The sequence below is a fragment of the Mus musculus genome, chromosome 8 (genome assembly GCF_000001635.26).
Source record: "Mus musculus strain C57BL/6J chromosome 8, GRCm38.p6 C57BL/6J".
NCBI classification, from domain to species: Eukaryota; Metazoa; Chordata; class Mammalia; order Rodentia; family Muridae; genus Mus; species Mus musculus.
The window spans coordinates 84,893,985-84,911,826 of record NC_000074.6 but is presented as its reverse complement, the minus strand read 5'-3'; the positions used below and the strand labels follow the sequence as shown (position 1 = coordinate 84,911,826).

Below are 17,842 nucleotides of genomic sequence, written 5' to 3'. Positions count from 1 at the left end.
GGGCCTTCCTATGTCCCATCCACTGCCAATTCCACACGTGGTAACAGCTTTTGTAAGGAAAAGGTGTCCCACCCCTGGTCTGTGTCTTGGGCTCCATCTTAAGAAAAAGGTTACCAGTGCCATGCACAGAGTTGGTTGTATTAACAACCTCTTAGAGACATGCTGTGATGCCCATTTTGCAACAGACAGCTAGAGGTTAAGGCACTGTTAAGGTCTCCAGTTAGGAAGGGACTGAACTGGTATTCAGATTCATAGCTGGGACAGGGAGTGTGGCTCAGCAGCACTGTACTTGTGTCCCATGTGGTAAGCCCTGGGTTTAACCCACCAACAGACACACAAACAAATTCAAGTCAAAACTAGTCTCTGAGTCTTTTCTTTCTTTCTTTCTTTTCTCTTTTTCTTGTTTTTCTTTTTTTTTCTTCTTCTTCTTTTCTTTGAGACAAGGGTTCTCTGTGTTGCCCTGGCTCTCCTGGAACTCTCTGTAGACCAGGCTGGCCTGGAACTCAAGAGATCCACCTGAGCCGGGCAGTGGTGGCGCATGCCTTTAATCCCAGCACTTGGGAGAAAGAGACAGAGGCAGAGGCAAGCAGATTTCTGAGTTCGAGGCCAGCCTGGTCTACAGAGTGAGTTCCAGGACAGCCAAGGCTACACAGAGAAACCCTGTCTCGAAAAACCAGAGAGAGAGAGAGAATCGATCCACCTGCCTCTGCCTCCCAAGTGCTGGGGTAAAGGCTAGTCCGGCCCCCACCTGGTTAGACTGCGGAGTCTTAGTCCTTTGCTCCGATGGGCTTCAGTCAGCTCCCCTCTATACAGGGTTTCCAGTCTTTCACCAGGGACTGGAAGGCCTTCCAAAAGGAAGGCAGTTGGGTGCATACTGTGCCGCCACCTCGGTGTGTCTCTGCTTTGTTCCTATTCATGTCACCCACACAGGCCCAGGGCCCTTGAGGGGCCACACACCATTTGGAGTGGTCCTCTGTGGCACTGAAAGTTAGTCTAGATGGGCCAGGGAATCCTGTCTGTGTCACATCCAGAACCTGATAGGCTCCAGAGCAGTTGGAGGGCAGGATGCCTGGAGAATTTTGCCAGAACTGGACCTGTAGGTTGGTGCCAAGGGCTTCTGCCAACCATCCGGAGTACAGGTCTGCAGGGGAAGGAAGGATGAGGTGAGGGCCACTGGTACATTCCTCGGTATGGCTTCCTGCTCGGCTCAAATGTCTACTTTTGGAATGACGTGAACCTAAGCAGCCCCTATTAACAGGTCAGGTCCCTCTTCAGGTCACACCTGCAGCCCTAACACTCAGAAGCTGGAACAAGAGGCTCTCAGATGGAGTCTAGCCTGGAATGTACAGAGAGGTCTTACACAAACACATAGGCTGGGCATGGAGACTCGAGCCTTTAAAGTCTGCGCTGAGACAGTAGAGGCAGATGGCTCTCTGAGAGTTCCAGACCAGCCAGGGATACACAGTGAGGGCCTGCCTCCCCACACCCCTAAAGGGAATCCTTACCAAACAATTATGTGTTATTTCACAACCCACTAAGGGAACCCTTAATATCCTAATTTTTCAGGTGAGCAAACAGGCTCAGGTTGTATTGTATATTACACATCCAGAAACCAACATTTGAACCTAGGTCTTGGCTGACTTCAAGCTTCCATCTCCGCCCCCACAGTGCTGAGGTCACAGATATGTATCACCCGCCCAACCCGTCTGCTGGCTGTTTACTGCTCATAGTTATTATTGTAATATGACTCCCAAAGACATCTGGGCTCTAAATGTGTTGCCCGCAGGCCTAGGGATACTAGGGACCCCCTTCTACAACGAAAGTGCCCTCCCCCCACCCCTCAACATCAAGGCTTACCATCTCCAAATTTTCCAAATTTGGCAAAGCTCTGGAAGGTGGCCCCAGCTTGGGAAGTGAGTATTACACTGCTATTCCAGGGCTCATGGAGGACATGTTGGTTCTTGATCACCGTCTCTAGGTCAGGTAATTTCTGAGCGAAGAAGCCTTCCAGCTTGTGGTCATAGACAAGGGGATAGGTGTAGGTTAGCTGCTTGCCTAGAAGACAAGGCGAGGGAGCCGTGTGAGACTGGTTCCTCAGAGGAGTTTGAGGCTTGGCTTCTCAGTGATTCAACTCACCAATCCTTGCAAACTGAGTGAACGGGAGGGACACACAGAGTAGGGTCTGGCCGAAGGTTTGAGCATTAGGAGGCCAGGTGTATGCACCAGAGGACGCAGGGGGTGGGAAGCGAGGCACACTGTGGACCAGCCAGAAGCCCCCTTCTTGGTCCAGGAGCAGGACACCTGAACCAGAAGGAAGAGGTCAAGCTAGCTCACCTGCAAGCAGGTACGGGGCCTCAGATGGCTGGGGTCTTAGAGCGGGAAACGGAGGCCAGTGACAGGGCAAATCCCCACCCTTCATCAGGCCAAAGGTTAGTAAGGGTAAAATTTACAATTCAGGGAGGCTCCACGACCACCAGTCCAAGCCTCTCACCCTTCGTATGCCCATGGCCGGTAGAGTCCCGAGCTGAGCTGGATTTAGGAGGTTGGTCGTTGTAGAGTAGAAAGGCCAGCTAGGAGAATGCACAGAGGCTATGTAACTACCCTCCCTTCCCCGCGAGACCCACCACAGTGTCCCGGCCCGGGTTCCGACGGCACTCAAGTCACCTGGCTGGAGTTCTTTCGGTACAATGGCTGCAAGCTGCGGCCCACGGCTCCCTCCGAGCTGTTGATGTACCCTACACCGTCTTGCCAACCGTCGGAGTTCTGGTCCATGTATTTATACGTCAGTCCCTTTGGAGTATCCCTAGACCCGCTGTGAGCCGGCAGCTTGTATACCACGAACCTGGAGGTCCGTGAAGACATGAGGTTGGGGGAGAGAAGGAATCTGAGGTTTTTTGGATTCCCGCGCCGGTCCCCAGGCAGTGTGCGGGGGACAGTCCCGCGACTACTTACTCACCAATCCACAGGCTGCCCGGAGTCCCCATAGCAGCTCAGGGCTTCGGCAGGGACCCACAGCAGCGCAGCCAGCAGCAGCGATCTCAGTGTTGCCATGAGGCGACAGCAATGGACTCTAAAAGACCCGGGGACAGCCGGGTCACGAGATTCAGATGAACTTCCCCTAAAAACCGAAGAGATCTGTGTCCCGGCTTCGCGAGGGTGGAGACGAAGCCCGCCAGGCCCAATACGGAGGCGGGGCTTCCTATGAAGTTGTCCCACAAGCGGACCCCGCCTCCTCCAATGTCCTCCCCGCCCCGTCCTCCCGCTTCTGGCCGACTCAGCTCCGGATAGGCTTCATCCGTGGACACGCCTCTCCCTTGGGCATTGGCTGTCACGTGACTTCTAAGGCGCTCCAAGTTCTGGGGCTTTTTTGTTTTGTTTTTTATTCAGGTTCTGAATTAGGAACAAATCTGTCTTTCTATTTCTTTTCCATTACTGCTCTACAACTCTTTTAACTTTTTGGATGGTCTTGCCTACATGTATGTTTGTGCATCACTTGTGTGCCTGGACCGGTCCAATTCTTTCCTTTCCCCCGTTCTGTTTTTTTAGACAGGATCTCATTATGTGCCCCTGGCTGGCCTGGAACTCCCTGATATCTGCCTGCCCCGGCCTCTGCTTCTGGAAGGCTTTTTAAAAGCATGCAGCAATTTGTTTTTAAAGATTTATTTATTTATTATATGTAAGTACACTGTAGTTGTCTTCAGATACACCAGAAGAGGGCATCAGATCTCATTACGGGTGGTTGTGAGCCACCATGTGGTTGCTGGGATTTGAACTTCAGACCTTCGGAAGAGCAGTCGGGTGCTCTTACCCACTGAGCCATCTCACCAGCCCGCATGCAGCAATTTTAAAGAATGCAGCAATTTTAAAGCTTGCAACAATGCAACAATTTTTCCTGGTCCCCTCCCCCCCCTTCTCTGACCTCTTAACACTGTGGCTTACCCTTGAACTCCTGATCTTCCTGTCTTTACCGTCCAAGTGTTCAAATCACAGGGGTGCTCATGCACGTCGTACGTACGTGTAAATGCACGAGCACATGGCACAGCATGCAAGTGGAGGACAGGACAGTGTGTGGGAGCTTCTCCTTTCACCAGATGGGATTTGGAGGTCAAACTCAGGGCAGCGAGCTTGAGAGCAAGCACCCTTAAAGGCTGAGTCATCTTATCGGCCCTTCTCTTTTTTTTAAGACAGGATCTCATTGTAGCTCAGGTTAGCCTGGAACTCTCAACTTTTGCTCAGCTTCCTGAAGGATGCTGGGATTATAAATATGAGCCAGTCTCCAGCTTTTACCTTTTTTTAAATGTGTATCTGTGTGTGTGTGCCTATGCCAGTTTGCATGTATCAGATGTAGGCTGTGCAGACACCCATAAGTGTTAGATCCCAGGAGTTGGAGTTACAGGTGCTGGGACCTGAATGCCATGTGCTCGTGCATTTACACGTACGTACGACGTGCATGAGCACCCCTGTGATTTGAACACTTGGACGGTAAAGACAGGAAGATCAGGAGTTCAAGGGTAAGCCACAGTGTTAATAGGTAAGCACTATGCGGGTGCTGGGACCTGAAGTCAGGGCCTCTGCAAAAGGTGCTTATAACCACTGAACCATCTCTCCAGCCACCACCACACCTTCCCTCCTGCTTTTGTTTTTTTTAGCAAGCTCTCACTCTGTGGCCCGGGCTAACCTATAACTTACCATTCTCCAGTCCCAGCATCACACGTGCTGGGATTCCCAGTGAATGGGCCACCCCAGCTGGGTCACCCTTGCTAACTTAATCACATTGTTTTCTGCACCCTCTCCCTGTCCGGTCTGCAAGTTTTCTAGCTCTGCTCATGATGCTGACTGAGGAATCACTTAGATTGTGAAAAGTCAGGACTATTGCATTTGCTGATCACTCTACCACAGATTTGACTATGTGGCTGGGGCCTTGACACCTGATCCTCCTGTTCCTACCTCCTAAAGTTTGGAATTACTGGCCTGAACCACCATAGCCCTGGCTGGTTTTGAATGCTACATAAACCAGGCTGAACCCAGCTGAAGAAATTCACCTGCCTCCGGAATGCTGGGACTAAAGGCCTGTACCACCTTTCATAGTTGTTGTGGTTGTTGTGGTTGTTGAAAACAAGGTCTCTCTGTGTAGACCTGGCACCTGGAAGTCCTGAAACTATTCCGTAGACCAGGGTAGCCTCAGACTCAGAGATCAGCCTGCCTCTGCCTCCTGAATGCTGGAATTAAAGGTGTACACCACCACTCAACTTTTTTCTACTTTTTTTTTTCTTTTTGAAACAGGATTTCTCTGTGTAGCCCTGGCTGTCCTGGAACTCACTCTGTAGACCAGGCTGGCCTCAAACTCAGAAATCGGCCTGCCTTTGCCTCCCAAGTGCAGAGGATGCTGGAATTAAAAACGTGTACCACCACTGCACAGCTTTTTTCCTACCTTTTTAAAAGACAAAGTCGGGCTGGTGAGATGGCTCAGTGGGTAAGAGCACCCGACTGCTCTTCTGAAGGTCTGAAGTTCAAATCCCAGCAACCATATGGTGGCTCACAACCACCCGTAATGAGATCTGATGCCCTCTTCTGGTGCGTCTGAAGACAACAGCTACAGTGTACTTACATATAATAAATAAATAAATCTAAAAAAATAAAAATAAAAAAAAAAGATTTAAAAGACAAAGTCTCTAGGTTATATAGCTCTAGCTGGCCTTGAGGGTCACCTAGTGCTTCCAAGTGCTGGGATTAAACACATATACCACCATGCACAGCGGTTTGCTGTTGTTGTTAACTTTCTGAGACATGAAGAAAACAAACAAACAAAAAATATTCAGGAGGCTGAAGCAGGTAGATCTCTGAGATCTCAGTACCAGCCTGATCTATAGAGTGAGTTCCCAGACAGTCAAAGCTATACAGAGAAACCTTTTCTCAGAGAAAGAAAGATACACAGAGAGAGAGAGAGAGAGAGAGAGAGAGAGCGAGCCAGAAACTGACTAAATTTCCCAGTATGACTTTGACCTTGTTCTGTATTACAGGCCAGTGTCAAATTTGCCTCCAGCCTCAGCCTCGTAAACAGCTCAGATTACAGGCCTAAACTACCTCTGTGACTATTGACCCACTTTGGCCGAGGAAATGGACATATTGGACATATGATCACCCACATCTTTAAAATCAGCACTCAGGAGGCAGAGGCAGGAGGATAGGATGATCTCTGTGAGGTTGATGCCAGCCTGGTCTACATAATTTCAGGCCAACCAGGGCTACATAGTAAGATCCTGTCTTAGGAAGAAAAGGGAGAAGGGCAAAGATAATAGTTGTGAGTATCTCATCACTGGCTTGACAACAGGTGACAGGATTGGAAGGCTGATCTTGATGGAGGAGGCTGCTGGGGTGGGGGTGATGGTGGGGGAAGGGGATGGGGGAGTGTCATCAGAAGTGAATGAATTTTAGAAAGTTTAGGAGGTGTGTGTACAGGTAAGTGTGTCACCTGCCGGGGGACTCAATGCTTCTCGTAATTTCCAGCTCCATACTACAGTGAGGCAGACACTGGTTTTATATGGGAAATTTTTATAGTAACGACAACAATCCTAGCAGATGGGCACAGTGTGAAGCTCCCTTCTAGATCTTAGGAAATCTCACCCCAGTCCATCTGCGTCCAGGACACAGGGTCACTCCTCTGGTCTAGGGGTCCATTTGAGTTGATTTATCTGGTGGTCTATATTGCTGGGTCTGTGGGGCCATGTGTGGGGCTCCCTGAGGACATGTGAGGTTTGTCCTGAAGGCTCCTTTGTATGGTCTTCTGGTCAGTTTTTGATCTGGGTAGGACTATATAATGGCCCATCTTTTGGGATACGGTCCTTGGATCCACTCTTATTTCATCCCCAGTCCTTGTGCAGGATCACTCAGAGGTGACGCTTCATGTGCAGAGCTAAGTGGTCAGAGCGTGAAAAAGCACGTGGGCAGAGGCCACAGCAGAAGGGACGATGTCCAGTGTGCTTCCGGTAGTGGCGCGTCAGTTCGTCTGAGCGAGCGAACCTCCAGTCACAGCCGTCCCAGGAGCAGGCATAAGGCTTCTCTCCTGAAGGACAGGGAGCTGTAAGTACCACCCTCCAAGCAACCCAGCTCCAGTTTGCACCCTTGATGAAGTAGAGCCAAGTCTTAGGACATACCTAGCCCACACAGTTAAAAGGTCACATAATCCTGCCTTCTGTGACTCAATCCTTTTCTGTATCTACAGCTGCAATCCTGCAGTTTTCTCACTTCCGGTCTCCTATCCCACTTCCGGTGTGCTAGTTCCCTGCCTTTTTATGTGGCTGCACCTTCGTTCTTTGTTCTCCGCGTTGCAGCTATTTCTTGCTCTGGCAGAGCCTCCCGATGATATCCAGTCTTGTTCCTCAACTTGGTTCAAGCCCAGAAATCCACCCCAGTGTTCAAGGCCCTGTCTCTGGTGATTCCCTCTCTTCCTGTTACAGCCTGTTGCGTGCCCTGCCATGCTTGGGAGACCCTCAGCTGTCTTCCAGTCCTGGGATGACCCCGTTTCTCTTTCTAGGCCCTGTCTCTCAGCATTTCCTTCTCTTCTTTTCTTTTTTCTTTCTTTCTTTTTTTTTTTAATTTATTTATTTATTATATGTAAGTACACTGTAGCTGTCTTCAGTCACACCAGAAGAGGGCATCGGATCCCATTACAGATGGTTGTGAGCCACCATGTGGTGCTGGGATTTAAACTCAGGACCTCTGGAAGAGCAGTCAGTGCTCTTAACCACTGAGCCATCTCTCCAGCCCCCTTCTCTTCTTTTCTTAACTCTGGGACCTCTGTCAGTTGCCCCTGAAACTGATTTTACTTGAGTGTCTCAACCTCCTGATCCCAGATGGTTCCAGCTCGAGCATGCATGTAAATACTGGCTATATCCTGAGCTCTGGCATTCCAAGCTTGTACCTTTCGGGTTCACCCCTCTAGTTTCTTCTCCCATCTCTAACCCAGGCCTTACACATCCACTTCTAACACCGAAGTCCCCAAAGTGTTCCCCAGGTCCTCTGTTACACCTATTTATTTATGAACCAGGATCTCACTAAGTAGCTCAGGCTGCTGAAACTCGCTATAATAGCCCAAATGGCCTCGAAGTCACTGCTATCCACCTGCCTCTGCCTCCCGAGTGTTTGTATTAGCCCATTTGGGTCTGGAATCGCCCCTTCTAGACTTGACCCAGTGTCTCAGGTGCGGTCTTCACGACCCCTAGAACTGGGGCCGCCTTTAGCCACGCCTCTGACTACCCTCCGGCCCCTCCCTTCGTTCACTAGCGGCTCCCGCCCCGCCCCCGCCCGTCTGGCCCCGCCCTTACCCGTGTGCGTGCGCAGGTGCGCCTTGAGGTGCGAGCTCTTGGTGTAGCTCTTCCCGCAGCCTTCGTGCCCGCACGTATGTGCCGCCTGCCTCTTAGGTGCCAAAGTTCGCCGGCTGCGTTTGGGCGGCGCAGTTCCCGGGGACAAGCCTGCGTCTCCGGCGATCGCAGTGGCCCCGAGTTCTGTGGCCACAGTCCCAGGTCCCAGACAATTCAAGAAGGAAGGGGGCGCCGTGGGACCAGCAGAAGGCGCCGCGAGCCCGCGAAAGAGCTGGAAGTGGCCTTGGTACTGTGGCGCGGGGTACAGCGCGGGGTATCCCGACAGCAGCCCATAGGGGGCGCCTGGAGCTGCGGGCACCGCAAGCCCCGCCCGCGGGAAGAAGCCCCCTACGGAGCCCGCTCGCGAGTCGGAGTACGAGGGCTGAGCCTTGGGAGCGAGTCCCGGGGCCAGGGCAGGGGCCACGAAGGGTTCAGGGGCTGGGGGTCTCGGAGTCGGGTGCGCCCAGCTTGTGTGCTCCTCGGAGCCCAAAGGCCCAGTCACCAACCCTGGGCCACCCGCATAGGCGCCCAGAGACTCAGGCGGCTCGAACTGTGCCACTGGCCCCACGCTGGGCGCCAGGGCACAGGTCCGGGAAGTGCCGGGAGACTCGGAACCTGGAAAGTTTGTAAGGAAAAGATCCGGGTCCCACGCACAGGTCACGTCCCTCTCATCGTCCTCTCCGGAAGGGTCCTCCGATTTCAGACTCACGTGATGGGACGGCCCCGTGGGATTCGGGGGCCCCGGCCCCAAATCCTGCGTCTCCTCAGACCGCCACCACTGCGGGAGGGAGCGTACTGCTTGAATGGTAGGCACTGGGTACCTGGCCCTCAAACAACCCTGGCTGGAAACACCGTTGGTGCCTGTCATTTACCCACACGGTTCCCCTAACCCCTTTCTCAGCTCCAGACAACTCCATTAGGTCTTGCTAGAGACAGCTAAGACACTTACCAAGAATAGTATTCAGGATGGGAGAAGGGGTTGCAGAGTTCTGAGTCAAAGGGGACAGCTTCGACTCCGTTTTCCCTAGCCTTTCCCTGTCTTCACATAGCCCAGAAAATTACAGCTCAAAGCCTGGAAATCCCAGGACACCTTTATCTGGACCTTTGTCTCTATGAGCCTAGTCTCTTAAGATATAGAGCTTAGAATTCTGCTTCCTGTTGGAGAAATAGGCCTCACCTTGATCTCAGACCCCTAGAACATCTCCCCCAAACAAGGCTCAGAGGCTCTCCCACTCCTCCACCCCCAAAAAACAGAGCAGAGGATATTAAAGTAAGATAGACGCCCCACCCCTAAGCACTATGCCCTATGCAAGACCACCTGCCCCCTCCCACACACTCACACTGGCCCCACCTTGAGGAAGTCCTCCTGGGTGTCCAGGAACTGTCCCAGGGTGGTGAGTGTACTGATGGAGGGTAAGACAGTCTCAGCTGAGGCCATGGCTGGCTGGTGTCCACCCTGGACCTCAGGCCTCCTCTCTCTCTTCTGCCTCATGGGCTATGAGGCTAGGAAAGTTTCTTGGAGGGCTCCTGTCTGCCCACATCTGATTGGCTGTCTTCCCTGATAAGACCCAGGCAAAGCAAAACGGCAAAGGAGGGGTGTGTGCGATATGTGTGTGGTGTGCTTCTTTTTTTTTTTTTTTAAGGTTTTCGAAACAGGGTTTCTCTGTGTAACTGAGCCCTGGCTGTCCTGGACTGGCTTATGTAGACCAGGCTGGCCTAGAACTCACAGACATCTGCCTACCTCTGTCTCCTGAGTGCTGGGATTAAAGTTGTGATGTGTCACTTTCAAGGAATAGACCTCACCCTGGCCTGTTTTCAAACTGGTCCCTGAAAACCAACCCTGTATGTAAAGTCAATCAGATGTCAAGGAATAGGGGCTTCAAAGTTTTAGGATTCAGGTTGGGTAAAGAAAAGTCCTGGTCGCTGCTCCCCACCCCCACCCCACCTCCCACAGGACTGAGAAGACCCCTCTGGTTTGGTTTCAAGTCTCTCTCCAAGGAGTGGACCAGGAAGGATAGATTTCTTGGGAAAGGTCTTTGGGACCCTTTGACCCCCATGGAGACCACTGCAGTCCTTACTCTCCCAGACAACAGCAGCAACGGTGCTAGTGGCGGGCCTTGGCACCGGCTCCCTTTCAGGCATTATCAGACACACCAGATGTTTCAGGCCGCTATCAGGTAGGGGGCCCAGAACAACCATAGCTCTGTTCCTCCTTGAGCAGAAGAGCTGGGGGTTGGTGCCACAAATTATTTTAGCTTTGAATTGCTCTGTTGTGTTGAGGTCTGAGCTGTTTAGCAAAAGGAGTCCCCTCAAATCAGCCCACTCTGGGGCTCTGAGGACCCTCACTGGCTACTGCATGGAGCTGAAGGGGATGGCTAGGAAGTTTACAGTGTGGTGGGCTAGGACCCATAGATGGAGCTGCAGCTAGTATGCCGTTCAGAAGAGCTCAGCCCTGACTCTGCCTAACGGCTCATTGTGTGCGGGACCCCATGATAGATGGCCTGCTATTCCCATACTTCTATTCTGGTGCCCTATGAGTCAGGGTAGGGAAATGGGGTGTCACGGGTACAATAATATCACACATACACCATCATTGCTCGGTGTCCATAGGGGACATCAGATCCATTATAGAAAATGGTACCTAGTCAGGCATGGTAGTGATGCCTTTAATCCCAGCACTTGGAAAGCAGAGGCTGGTGGATCTCTATGAATTTGAAAGGTCTGTTTGGTCTACATAATAAGTTCCAGGACAACCAGGGCTACATAGTCTTTGTCTCGAAAGACGACAACAAGGGTAAAACAGTGCTGGGGACTTAGCTTCATGGAGTGCTTGCACCGTATTAACTTTAAAAGAAAAGCATAAAGACCTAGGTTCAGATCCCTGGCACTGACACAAAAGCCAAGTGTCACTGTGCATGTCTAAGACTAGTGCTAGACAGATGGAAACGGGAAGATACCTGGTGCTCACTGGATAGTCAGCCTAGCCGATCAGGTCCAGTGTCAGGCCCAGCATAGGAAATAAGGTAAAGAAAACGAAGGAAGAGACCATCAACCCTGACCGCTGGGCTGCACGCATGCTCAAGCACACACTAGACACACGCCCCAACAATCAGTGTGCTAAGACGAGTAACCGGAGGACAACAGGCTAATGGAGGAGGGCAGGCAACCATGGAAGGTTACATGCCTCATTATTTTGTCTATATAATTGCCAGAACAGGTCAGGACGAGCAGTGCTTCCCAGAGGCTGGGGCAGGAGACTGCTAGGAGACAAAGTCTCATTTGGGAGGACAGAAACATTCTGAAACTCAGTAGAAGTGTTTGTCACAGGACACTGTGGTGCTACATTGCCCACTGAATCTGCATTTATTTATTGATTGATTGATTGATTGATTGTATGAGTACACTGTTGCTGTCCCCAGACACACCAGAAGAGTCCATCATATCCCATTACAGATGATTATGAGCCACAACCAAAGAAGACATTTTACTGGGGCTTGCTCACATTTTCATAGGTGTAGTCCATTATCATAGTGGGGAGCATGGTGGCATGAAGGCAGGAGCTGGTCCAATAACTGAGAGAAACATCCTGAGAGAGAGAGAGAGACTTTGAACCTCAAAGCCAACCTCCAGCGACACACTTCCCAATTCTTACAACCCTTTCAAAAAGTGCCACTCTCTGGTAATTAGGCATTCAATATATGAGCCTTTGGGGGCCATTCTGGGATTTATTGTTTTTGTTTTTTCAAGACAAAGTCTCTGTGTAGCCTGGAACTTGTTTAGCAGACCAGGCTGACCTCGAACTCCCTCTGCTTCTAGAATGCTCGGATTAAAGGTGTATGCCACCACCATCCAGCTACGGGGACTATTCTTTTTATTTAATTATTTTATTATTTTATTTATGTATATGAGTACACTGTCACTGTCTTCAGACACAGCAGAAGAGGGCGTTGGGTCCCATTACAGATGGTTGTGAGCCACCATGTGGTTGCTTGTAATTGAACTCAGGACCTCTGGAAGAGCAAACAGGGTGCTCTTTCCCACTTCTCTCCAGTCCCCTATTAGGACCATCCTTAAACCTCCACAGAACCTTTGATAGGAAAGTTTTCTTATATAGCCCCACCTGCACAGGGCATAGTCAGATTCACAGGAATTAGGGGTTGAAGAGGCCAAGGGCTGCAGGATAAGGGAGGTGACCAAGTGGAGAACTATACATAGTGTCAGAAAGCCCAGGGTGATGATGCAGTCCCTGTTGTATAAGGGGAGAGTCAGAAGGTTTTGTTTTACTGTTAAGGGTGAGAGAGTGTGTGCTCTAAACAGGACCAGTAAGAGAAAGGGGAGAACCCAAAGAGACGATAAACTACCTAAGCCAGTCTATTTAGCCACCCAGACCTAGCGTCTCTCCTACCCAAGTGATAAAGTTACGTTTGCTTTCTCTGCAGCTCAATTTTCTTTCTTTCACGGACTTTCAATCTTTCATCTGCCAGGAAAAGACCTCAAGATCCCCTAGACAACCACCAGCACCCCATTAGAGCAGGATCTCGTGAGATCGTCGTAAAGGGTGTAGCTCAGAGCATGTGCTTAGCATGCACTCTGGGGCAGAGCATGTGCTTAGCATGCACCAGCTCTGGTTTGATGTTGGGGTTTGAATTAAGGTGAATTATGTGAAGATAAAGTGAATTTGAGAAGGGGCCTAGGAACATCTGGTGTTGATGTTTCTCAAGAAGGATTTGTGTTACAACATAATGTATGTTTCAACTCCTAGTGGAAGGGACCCAGGAGTGCCTGAGACCTTCCTCCATCTCTAGAGCATAGTCAGGGTAAATGATGTTCCCACACCTCAGATGTTTTTCTGAAGACAAATAACATTGTTGTGCTTTATACAACCTTGAGCATGCTGGCTGTGAGCAGCCTTCTCTGTTACCAAAGGAGCTCTAATAATAAAAATGAGCCTTGTCCTGTAAATTGGGCTTAGGTGCTGGGCTGTGTAACCACCGTGATTTCCTGCTTCAGTTCTTTTGGCATTAATAAGAAAGGCTTTAGCTAGCCTCTCACAAATAAATAAATAAATAAATAAATAAATAAATAAATAAATAAATAAATAAAGATAATAATAAAACCAAACAACTACAATTACAGAAAAATTAAAACAAAAGTTTCCAAAGAGAATAGCCACACCCAAATAGAAAACCACCTTGCTGAGTACTGCCTAGATACACAGTAACTAACAGAGAATACAAGCTTACACTGAACTATGTAGACAAGAAACCATCAAGAGAGCCAGGTGTGGTGGCACAGGCCTGGAATCCCAGCTCTCTGGAAGCAGAGGCTGGCAGTTCTGCAAGTGGCCAACCTGGTCTACAAAGTGAGTTCCTGGACAGCCAGGGCGGAACAGAGAAACCTGTCTCAAAACAAAACAAACAAATAAAAGCCATCAAAAGGGTTGGAGACAAGCCTGGCAGGCTGGAAAAAGCCTTAAATCCCAGCACTCAGGAGGCAGATACAGGCAGATCTCTGAGTTAAAGATCAGCCTGGTCTAAAGAGCGAGATCCAAGACAGCCAGGGCTACAGGGAGAAACCCTGGAGGGGGCAGGGCTGGAGGCTTTGCAGAGGATTCCAGGCATCCACAGAGGGTTTCTTTGATTAACAATCCAGGCTGTCCTGGAACTCTTTGTAAACCAGGCTGGCCTTGAACTCACAAAAATCTGCCTGCCTCTGCCACCATACCTGGCTATAAATAAATCTTTAAAACAATATTTTAAACCCTGTAAGACTGAGCTGGGTTTGTAGTTCAGAGGTAGAGTGCCTGCTTATCCTGTGCTAGGTGCTAAGTTTGATTCCCCAGGATAGAAGGGAGGGAAGAGGGAGGCAGGGACTCATGTTTCATTCACATGAACAGTCAGAGTTTCTGTCTTCTCTCAGTCACCCACAGTCAACAGAGACATAGGAACAGTCAGGACTCAAGCACTGGGGTTTGTTGTGAGGTGTTCACCAGAGAAGACTGCTCGGATATAAGTTCAAGCCAATAGAAGGTCTTTATTAGCTGGCTGATGTCTACACTGAGTGTTCAGGGTCTCAGTGTAGCCATGAGCCTTTTTCAGGGTGAGCTTTTTTTTTTTTTTTTAGATTTATTTATTATTATATGTAAGTACACTGTAGCTGTCTTCGGACGCACCAGAAGAGGGCATCAGATCTCATTACGGATGGTTGTAAGCCACCATGTGGTTGCTGGGATTTGAACTCAGGATCTCTGGAAGAGCAATCAGTGCTCTTAACCGCTGAACCATCATCTCTCTAGCCCCCTAGGGTGAGCTTTTAATCATAAAAAACATGTCCTGGGTTGGCACACTTAGGTTAACAGGAACAGGCCTTTGGCAGGTATTTCTGTCTGCCTGCTGAGTTCTACAGACTGAATGGCACTTCCATCATGGAGTCAGTTGTGCTAAGGTCTGGAGTCCTGTTTCAGGTTGAGGTTGTAAATCAATGCTGGAGGGCTTGTTTAGTGTTTCTGAGGCCCTGGGTTTAATCCATAGTAGTAGCAGGAGAAGGAGGGCCACAGAAGGTAAAGGTATTTCCCACCAAGCCTGAAAACCTCAGTTCCTCCTTGGGACTCATAGTGGTGGGAGTGAGCTGACACACACAGGAGTGACTTGGTATGTACATACACAGTAAACAAATACAACTTTCTGAGGAGGAGGAAACCATGTAGGAGCTGGAGAATTGGCCCTAGTGGTGAAGAGCACTCGACAGAGCCCAGGGGTGGTGGCATACACCTCTAGTCCCAGCACTTGTAAGGAGGAGGCAGAGCCAGGTGCATCTTTGAGTTCAAGGCCAGCATGGTCTATAGAGTGAATTCCAGGACAGCCAGGTAAAGTGGAAACTTCTCGTTTCTCTGGAGGGTTGGTTGTGTCAAATGATGTTTTGCTGGGGCACACAGGTGAAAGGATGTCTTGTTAAAGCAGGCAGGTGAAGAAGTGTTTTCCTGGGGTGGACACAGATGAAAGGATGCTTTGCTATGGCAGACATGTGAAAGGCCACATGATGAAGGAGTATAAATATGACTCCACAGATAGTGGGAGAGAGAGCTGGAGCATTGGTTTGCTTTGCTCCACCTCAGTCTTCTTCACTAATGACATGCTTATATTGGTTCGCCTTATATAGTGTTGTTGAGCTCCACTTGTGGCACAGCCATTGAGAGAAACTCACCCAAGAACTTATGAGGTTCCTGTGGCAGCTTGCCACTGAAGCAGCCGTGGCCAGTTGGCAAGCCTTTCGGCTTCCTCAGGATTGGACTACAGCTGCTGGTTCATGCGTGGTGTCTGCCTGCAGAGAGGATGAAACTACTGCTGCTGCTTCCTTTTTGGTATTTGCCACAGGGCTGAACTGCTGCCAAAGAAGATTGAGCTAGCCCCCGAAGAACTCTTGCTGTAGGGATCCACTTCCTCCATATCCTAATAACTTTCCCACTACCTCTGGTGAGTGGTGGGCAAGGGGAGAGCTTGAATGTTTATTAAAATAGGCTGTAAAAAAATTTATACCTACAGTCAGGGCTACACAGAGAGACCCTATCTCGTAAAACAAACTTCGATGGACTGATCTTGACTGTTCTAGCAAGATAGAAGGTCATAAGTCTAATTTATATTCCTGTTTTTGTAATCAAACTTCCTTATTCCACTCAAAAAGATGACTAGGGCAACTATAAGACATATGTTAAAACTACGCCCTTCAGGATATCTATAATATTGTGGAGTTTGACTTTATAAGCCTTTTGTAGATCTGGCTAGGGGAGAGTGCTCTCAGGTGCAGCCCTCATCCCACACTGGAAGCCATACCTAAATAAGCCTCTTCTTATTAAAATTTATTTATGGTTATGGTGAATCTCTAAGGAACCTGACTGTAACAGAGGCCCTGTGTTAAATGGGCCTGCCTGAGAGACTGTCCAGCAGGTCAAGGCACTTGTCACCAAGCCTAAACACCTAAGGTGGATCCCTAGGACACCCATAGTGGAAGGCGAAATGACTCTTGAAAGTTGTCCTTTGTCCTCCTAAACATGGGACATGGAGAGCTGTGCATACATTGCGTGCTCTCTCTCTCTCTCTCTCACCCCCCACACTAAATAGATAAATGTAATTAAAAAATGAAAACAATGCCGGGCGTGGTGGCACACGCCTTTAATCCCAGCACTCGGGAGGCAGAGGCAGGCAGATTTCTGAGTTGGAGGCCAGCCTGGTCTACAAAGTGAGTTCCAGGACAGCCAGAGCTACACAGAGAAACCCTGTCTCGAAAAACCAAAAAAAAAAAAAAAAAAAAAAAAAAAAAAAAAAAAAGAAGAAGAAGAAGAAGAAGAAAAGAAAAGAAAAGAAAACAACTGGAGGAATATAGTTTAGTTCAGTGATGCAGTATTTGTTGAGCTTGAGTAGAATGCTAGGTTTGCTTCCTAGCACTTCACACACACACACACACACACCACAAGATACACTTGTAAAGATGACTATCATAGTAGCTTTCACCCACACACAGCTACAAGAGGAGACATAGCCAGTTATTTTATTTTATTTATTTATTTTTTTTGAGACAGGGTTTCTCTGTATAGCTCTGGCTGTCCTGGAACTCAGTCTGTACACCAGGCTGGCCTCAAGCTCAGAAATCCACCTGCCCCTACCTCCCAAGTACTGGGATTAAAGGCGTGTGCCACCACTACCCAGCTACATAGCCAGTTACAAGATAGAAATACAACCCCATAAAATGCGTTACAGGAAAGTCCAAATGACAAGTTGCTGCCCTCAGACTTTGACAACTGAGAAGAGGATCAGAAGAATTTATTACTCACAAGCCCAGAGGAGAAACCTACTGTTGGTCTGAGCAATTGCACAGATGGGTTTCTATAACATTTATAGTTATAACATTATTGCTAAGCCAATAATCTTCATTGGTGCCTTAAACTAAAAACCATAAAAGGGTCGATGTAAGTCTATAAGGGGAAGTCTCTCTGTGTGGTTGGTCAGTCAAGCACTTTTGAGAATCAGATATTGGAGCTATGGTTAGAGCTTTCTCTTTTTGAAGGACAATTGTTAGATGGCTGCTTTGTCAGGATAACCAGTTACTATTTCTCAGGAGAGTTTATACAGTTATGCCCCCCCTTCTTTTCTATTCTTGTCTTAATTTTCTCCAAATCAGTGCATACTCCAATAGAAACTGTAACATCCAAGACACCCAGTTATAACATATTCTAGATTATTCTGCACAACACCCAGAAGGTAGGAGAACCACACAGGTACACAGAAATGCAGTTACTTTGCCACAGAAGATCACATCCTTCCACGAAGTACACACAAAGCAACAAGTTGGGATGGGGCTCACCACCTTTCTCTCTGCAGGCACCCCATTTGCGGATTTCGCAAGGTCTGGCCTCCAGGCGTTCTTATTGAACTTGGGATCCCGCTTCTCAGGCTCTGGGCAACTAGCTAACCAGGAATGGGCGGGGC

The 17,842-nt window shown here is 49.1% G+C and overlaps 2 protein-coding genes and 1 long non-coding RNA gene across 6 annotated transcripts; all 3 read right to left on the bottom strand.

The window, feature by feature from the left end:
* Positions 1-123: 123 nt before the first annotated feature.
* Dnase2a (deoxyribonuclease II alpha) lies at positions 124-3,072 on the bottom strand. 3 transcript variants are annotated; one of them, NM_001368296.1, is made up of 6 exons: positions 2,953-3,072; positions 2,665-2,842; positions 2,492-2,570; positions 2,137-2,301; positions 1,858-2,055; positions 124-1,141 (listed from the first exon to the last, which is right to left on the bottom strand). In NM_001368296.1, exons 1-6 carry the CDS (start codon positions 2,982-2,984, stop codon positions 795-797), a joined length of 999 nt encoding a protein of 332 aa, NP_001355225.1. In that variant the 5' UTR covers positions 2,985-3,072; the 3' UTR covers positions 124-794. The 3 variants fall into 3 exon arrangements, with proteins under 3 accessions (NP_001355225.1, NP_034192.1, NP_001355224.1); NM_010062.4 differs by having other exon boundaries at positions 2,957-3,072; NM_001368295.1 differs by lacking the exon at positions 2,137-2,301 and having other exon boundaries at positions 2,957-3,072.
* Positions 3,073-6,535: 3,463 nt separating this feature from the next.
* Positions 6,536-9,845, bottom strand: Klf1 (Kruppel-like factor 1 (erythroid)). Its single transcript, NM_010635.3, has 3 exons — positions 9,712-9,845; positions 8,325-9,138; positions 6,536-7,063 (listed from the first exon to the last, which is right to left on the bottom strand). The coding sequence occupies exons 1-3, from the start codon at positions 9,796-9,798 to the stop codon at positions 6,888-6,890; spliced, it is 1,077 nt and encodes a 358-aa protein (NP_034765.3). The 5' UTR covers positions 9,799-9,845; the 3' UTR covers positions 6,536-6,887.
* Positions 9,846-11,675: 1,830 nt separating this feature from the next.
* Positions 11,676-17,819, bottom strand: Gm39213 (predicted gene, 39213). 2 transcript variants are annotated; one of them, NR_168730.1, is made up of 3 exons: positions 17,721-17,819; positions 15,564-15,680; positions 11,676-11,946 (listed from the first exon to the last, which is right to left on the bottom strand). It is a non-coding gene; the product is annotated as a predicted gene, 39213 (long non-coding RNA). The 2 variants fall into 2 exon arrangements; NR_168729.1 differs by lacking the exon at positions 15,564-15,680.
* Between the last annotated feature and the right edge of the window lie 23 nt (positions 17,820-17,842).

Coding starts and splice junctions, on each gene's coding strand:
- Dnase2a (NM_010062.4), bottom strand. CDS start 3,051: ATGGCAACACTGAGATCGCTGCTGCTGGCTGCGCTGCTGTGGGTCCCT. Junction 2,843..2,956: donor TCCGGGCAGCCTGTGGATTG/GTGAGTAAGTAG, acceptor ACGGACCTCCAG/GTTCGTGGTATACAAGCTGC. Junction 2,056..2,136: donor CACTCAGTTTGCAAGGATTG/GTGAGTTGAATC, acceptor CTTGTCTTCTAG/GCAAGCAGCTAACCTACACC.
- Klf1 (NM_010635.3), bottom strand. CDS start 9,798: ATGGCCTCAGCTGAGACTGTCTTACCCTCCATCAGTACACTCACCACC. Junction 9,139..9,711: donor CCCAGGAGGACTTCCTCAAG/GTGGGGCCAGTG, acceptor TCCCTCCCGCAG/TGGTGGCGGTCTGAGGAGAC. Junction 7,064..8,324: donor GCACCTGCGCACGCACACGG/GTAAGGGCGGGG, acceptor CCTGTCCTTCAG/GAGAGAAGCCTTATGCCTGC.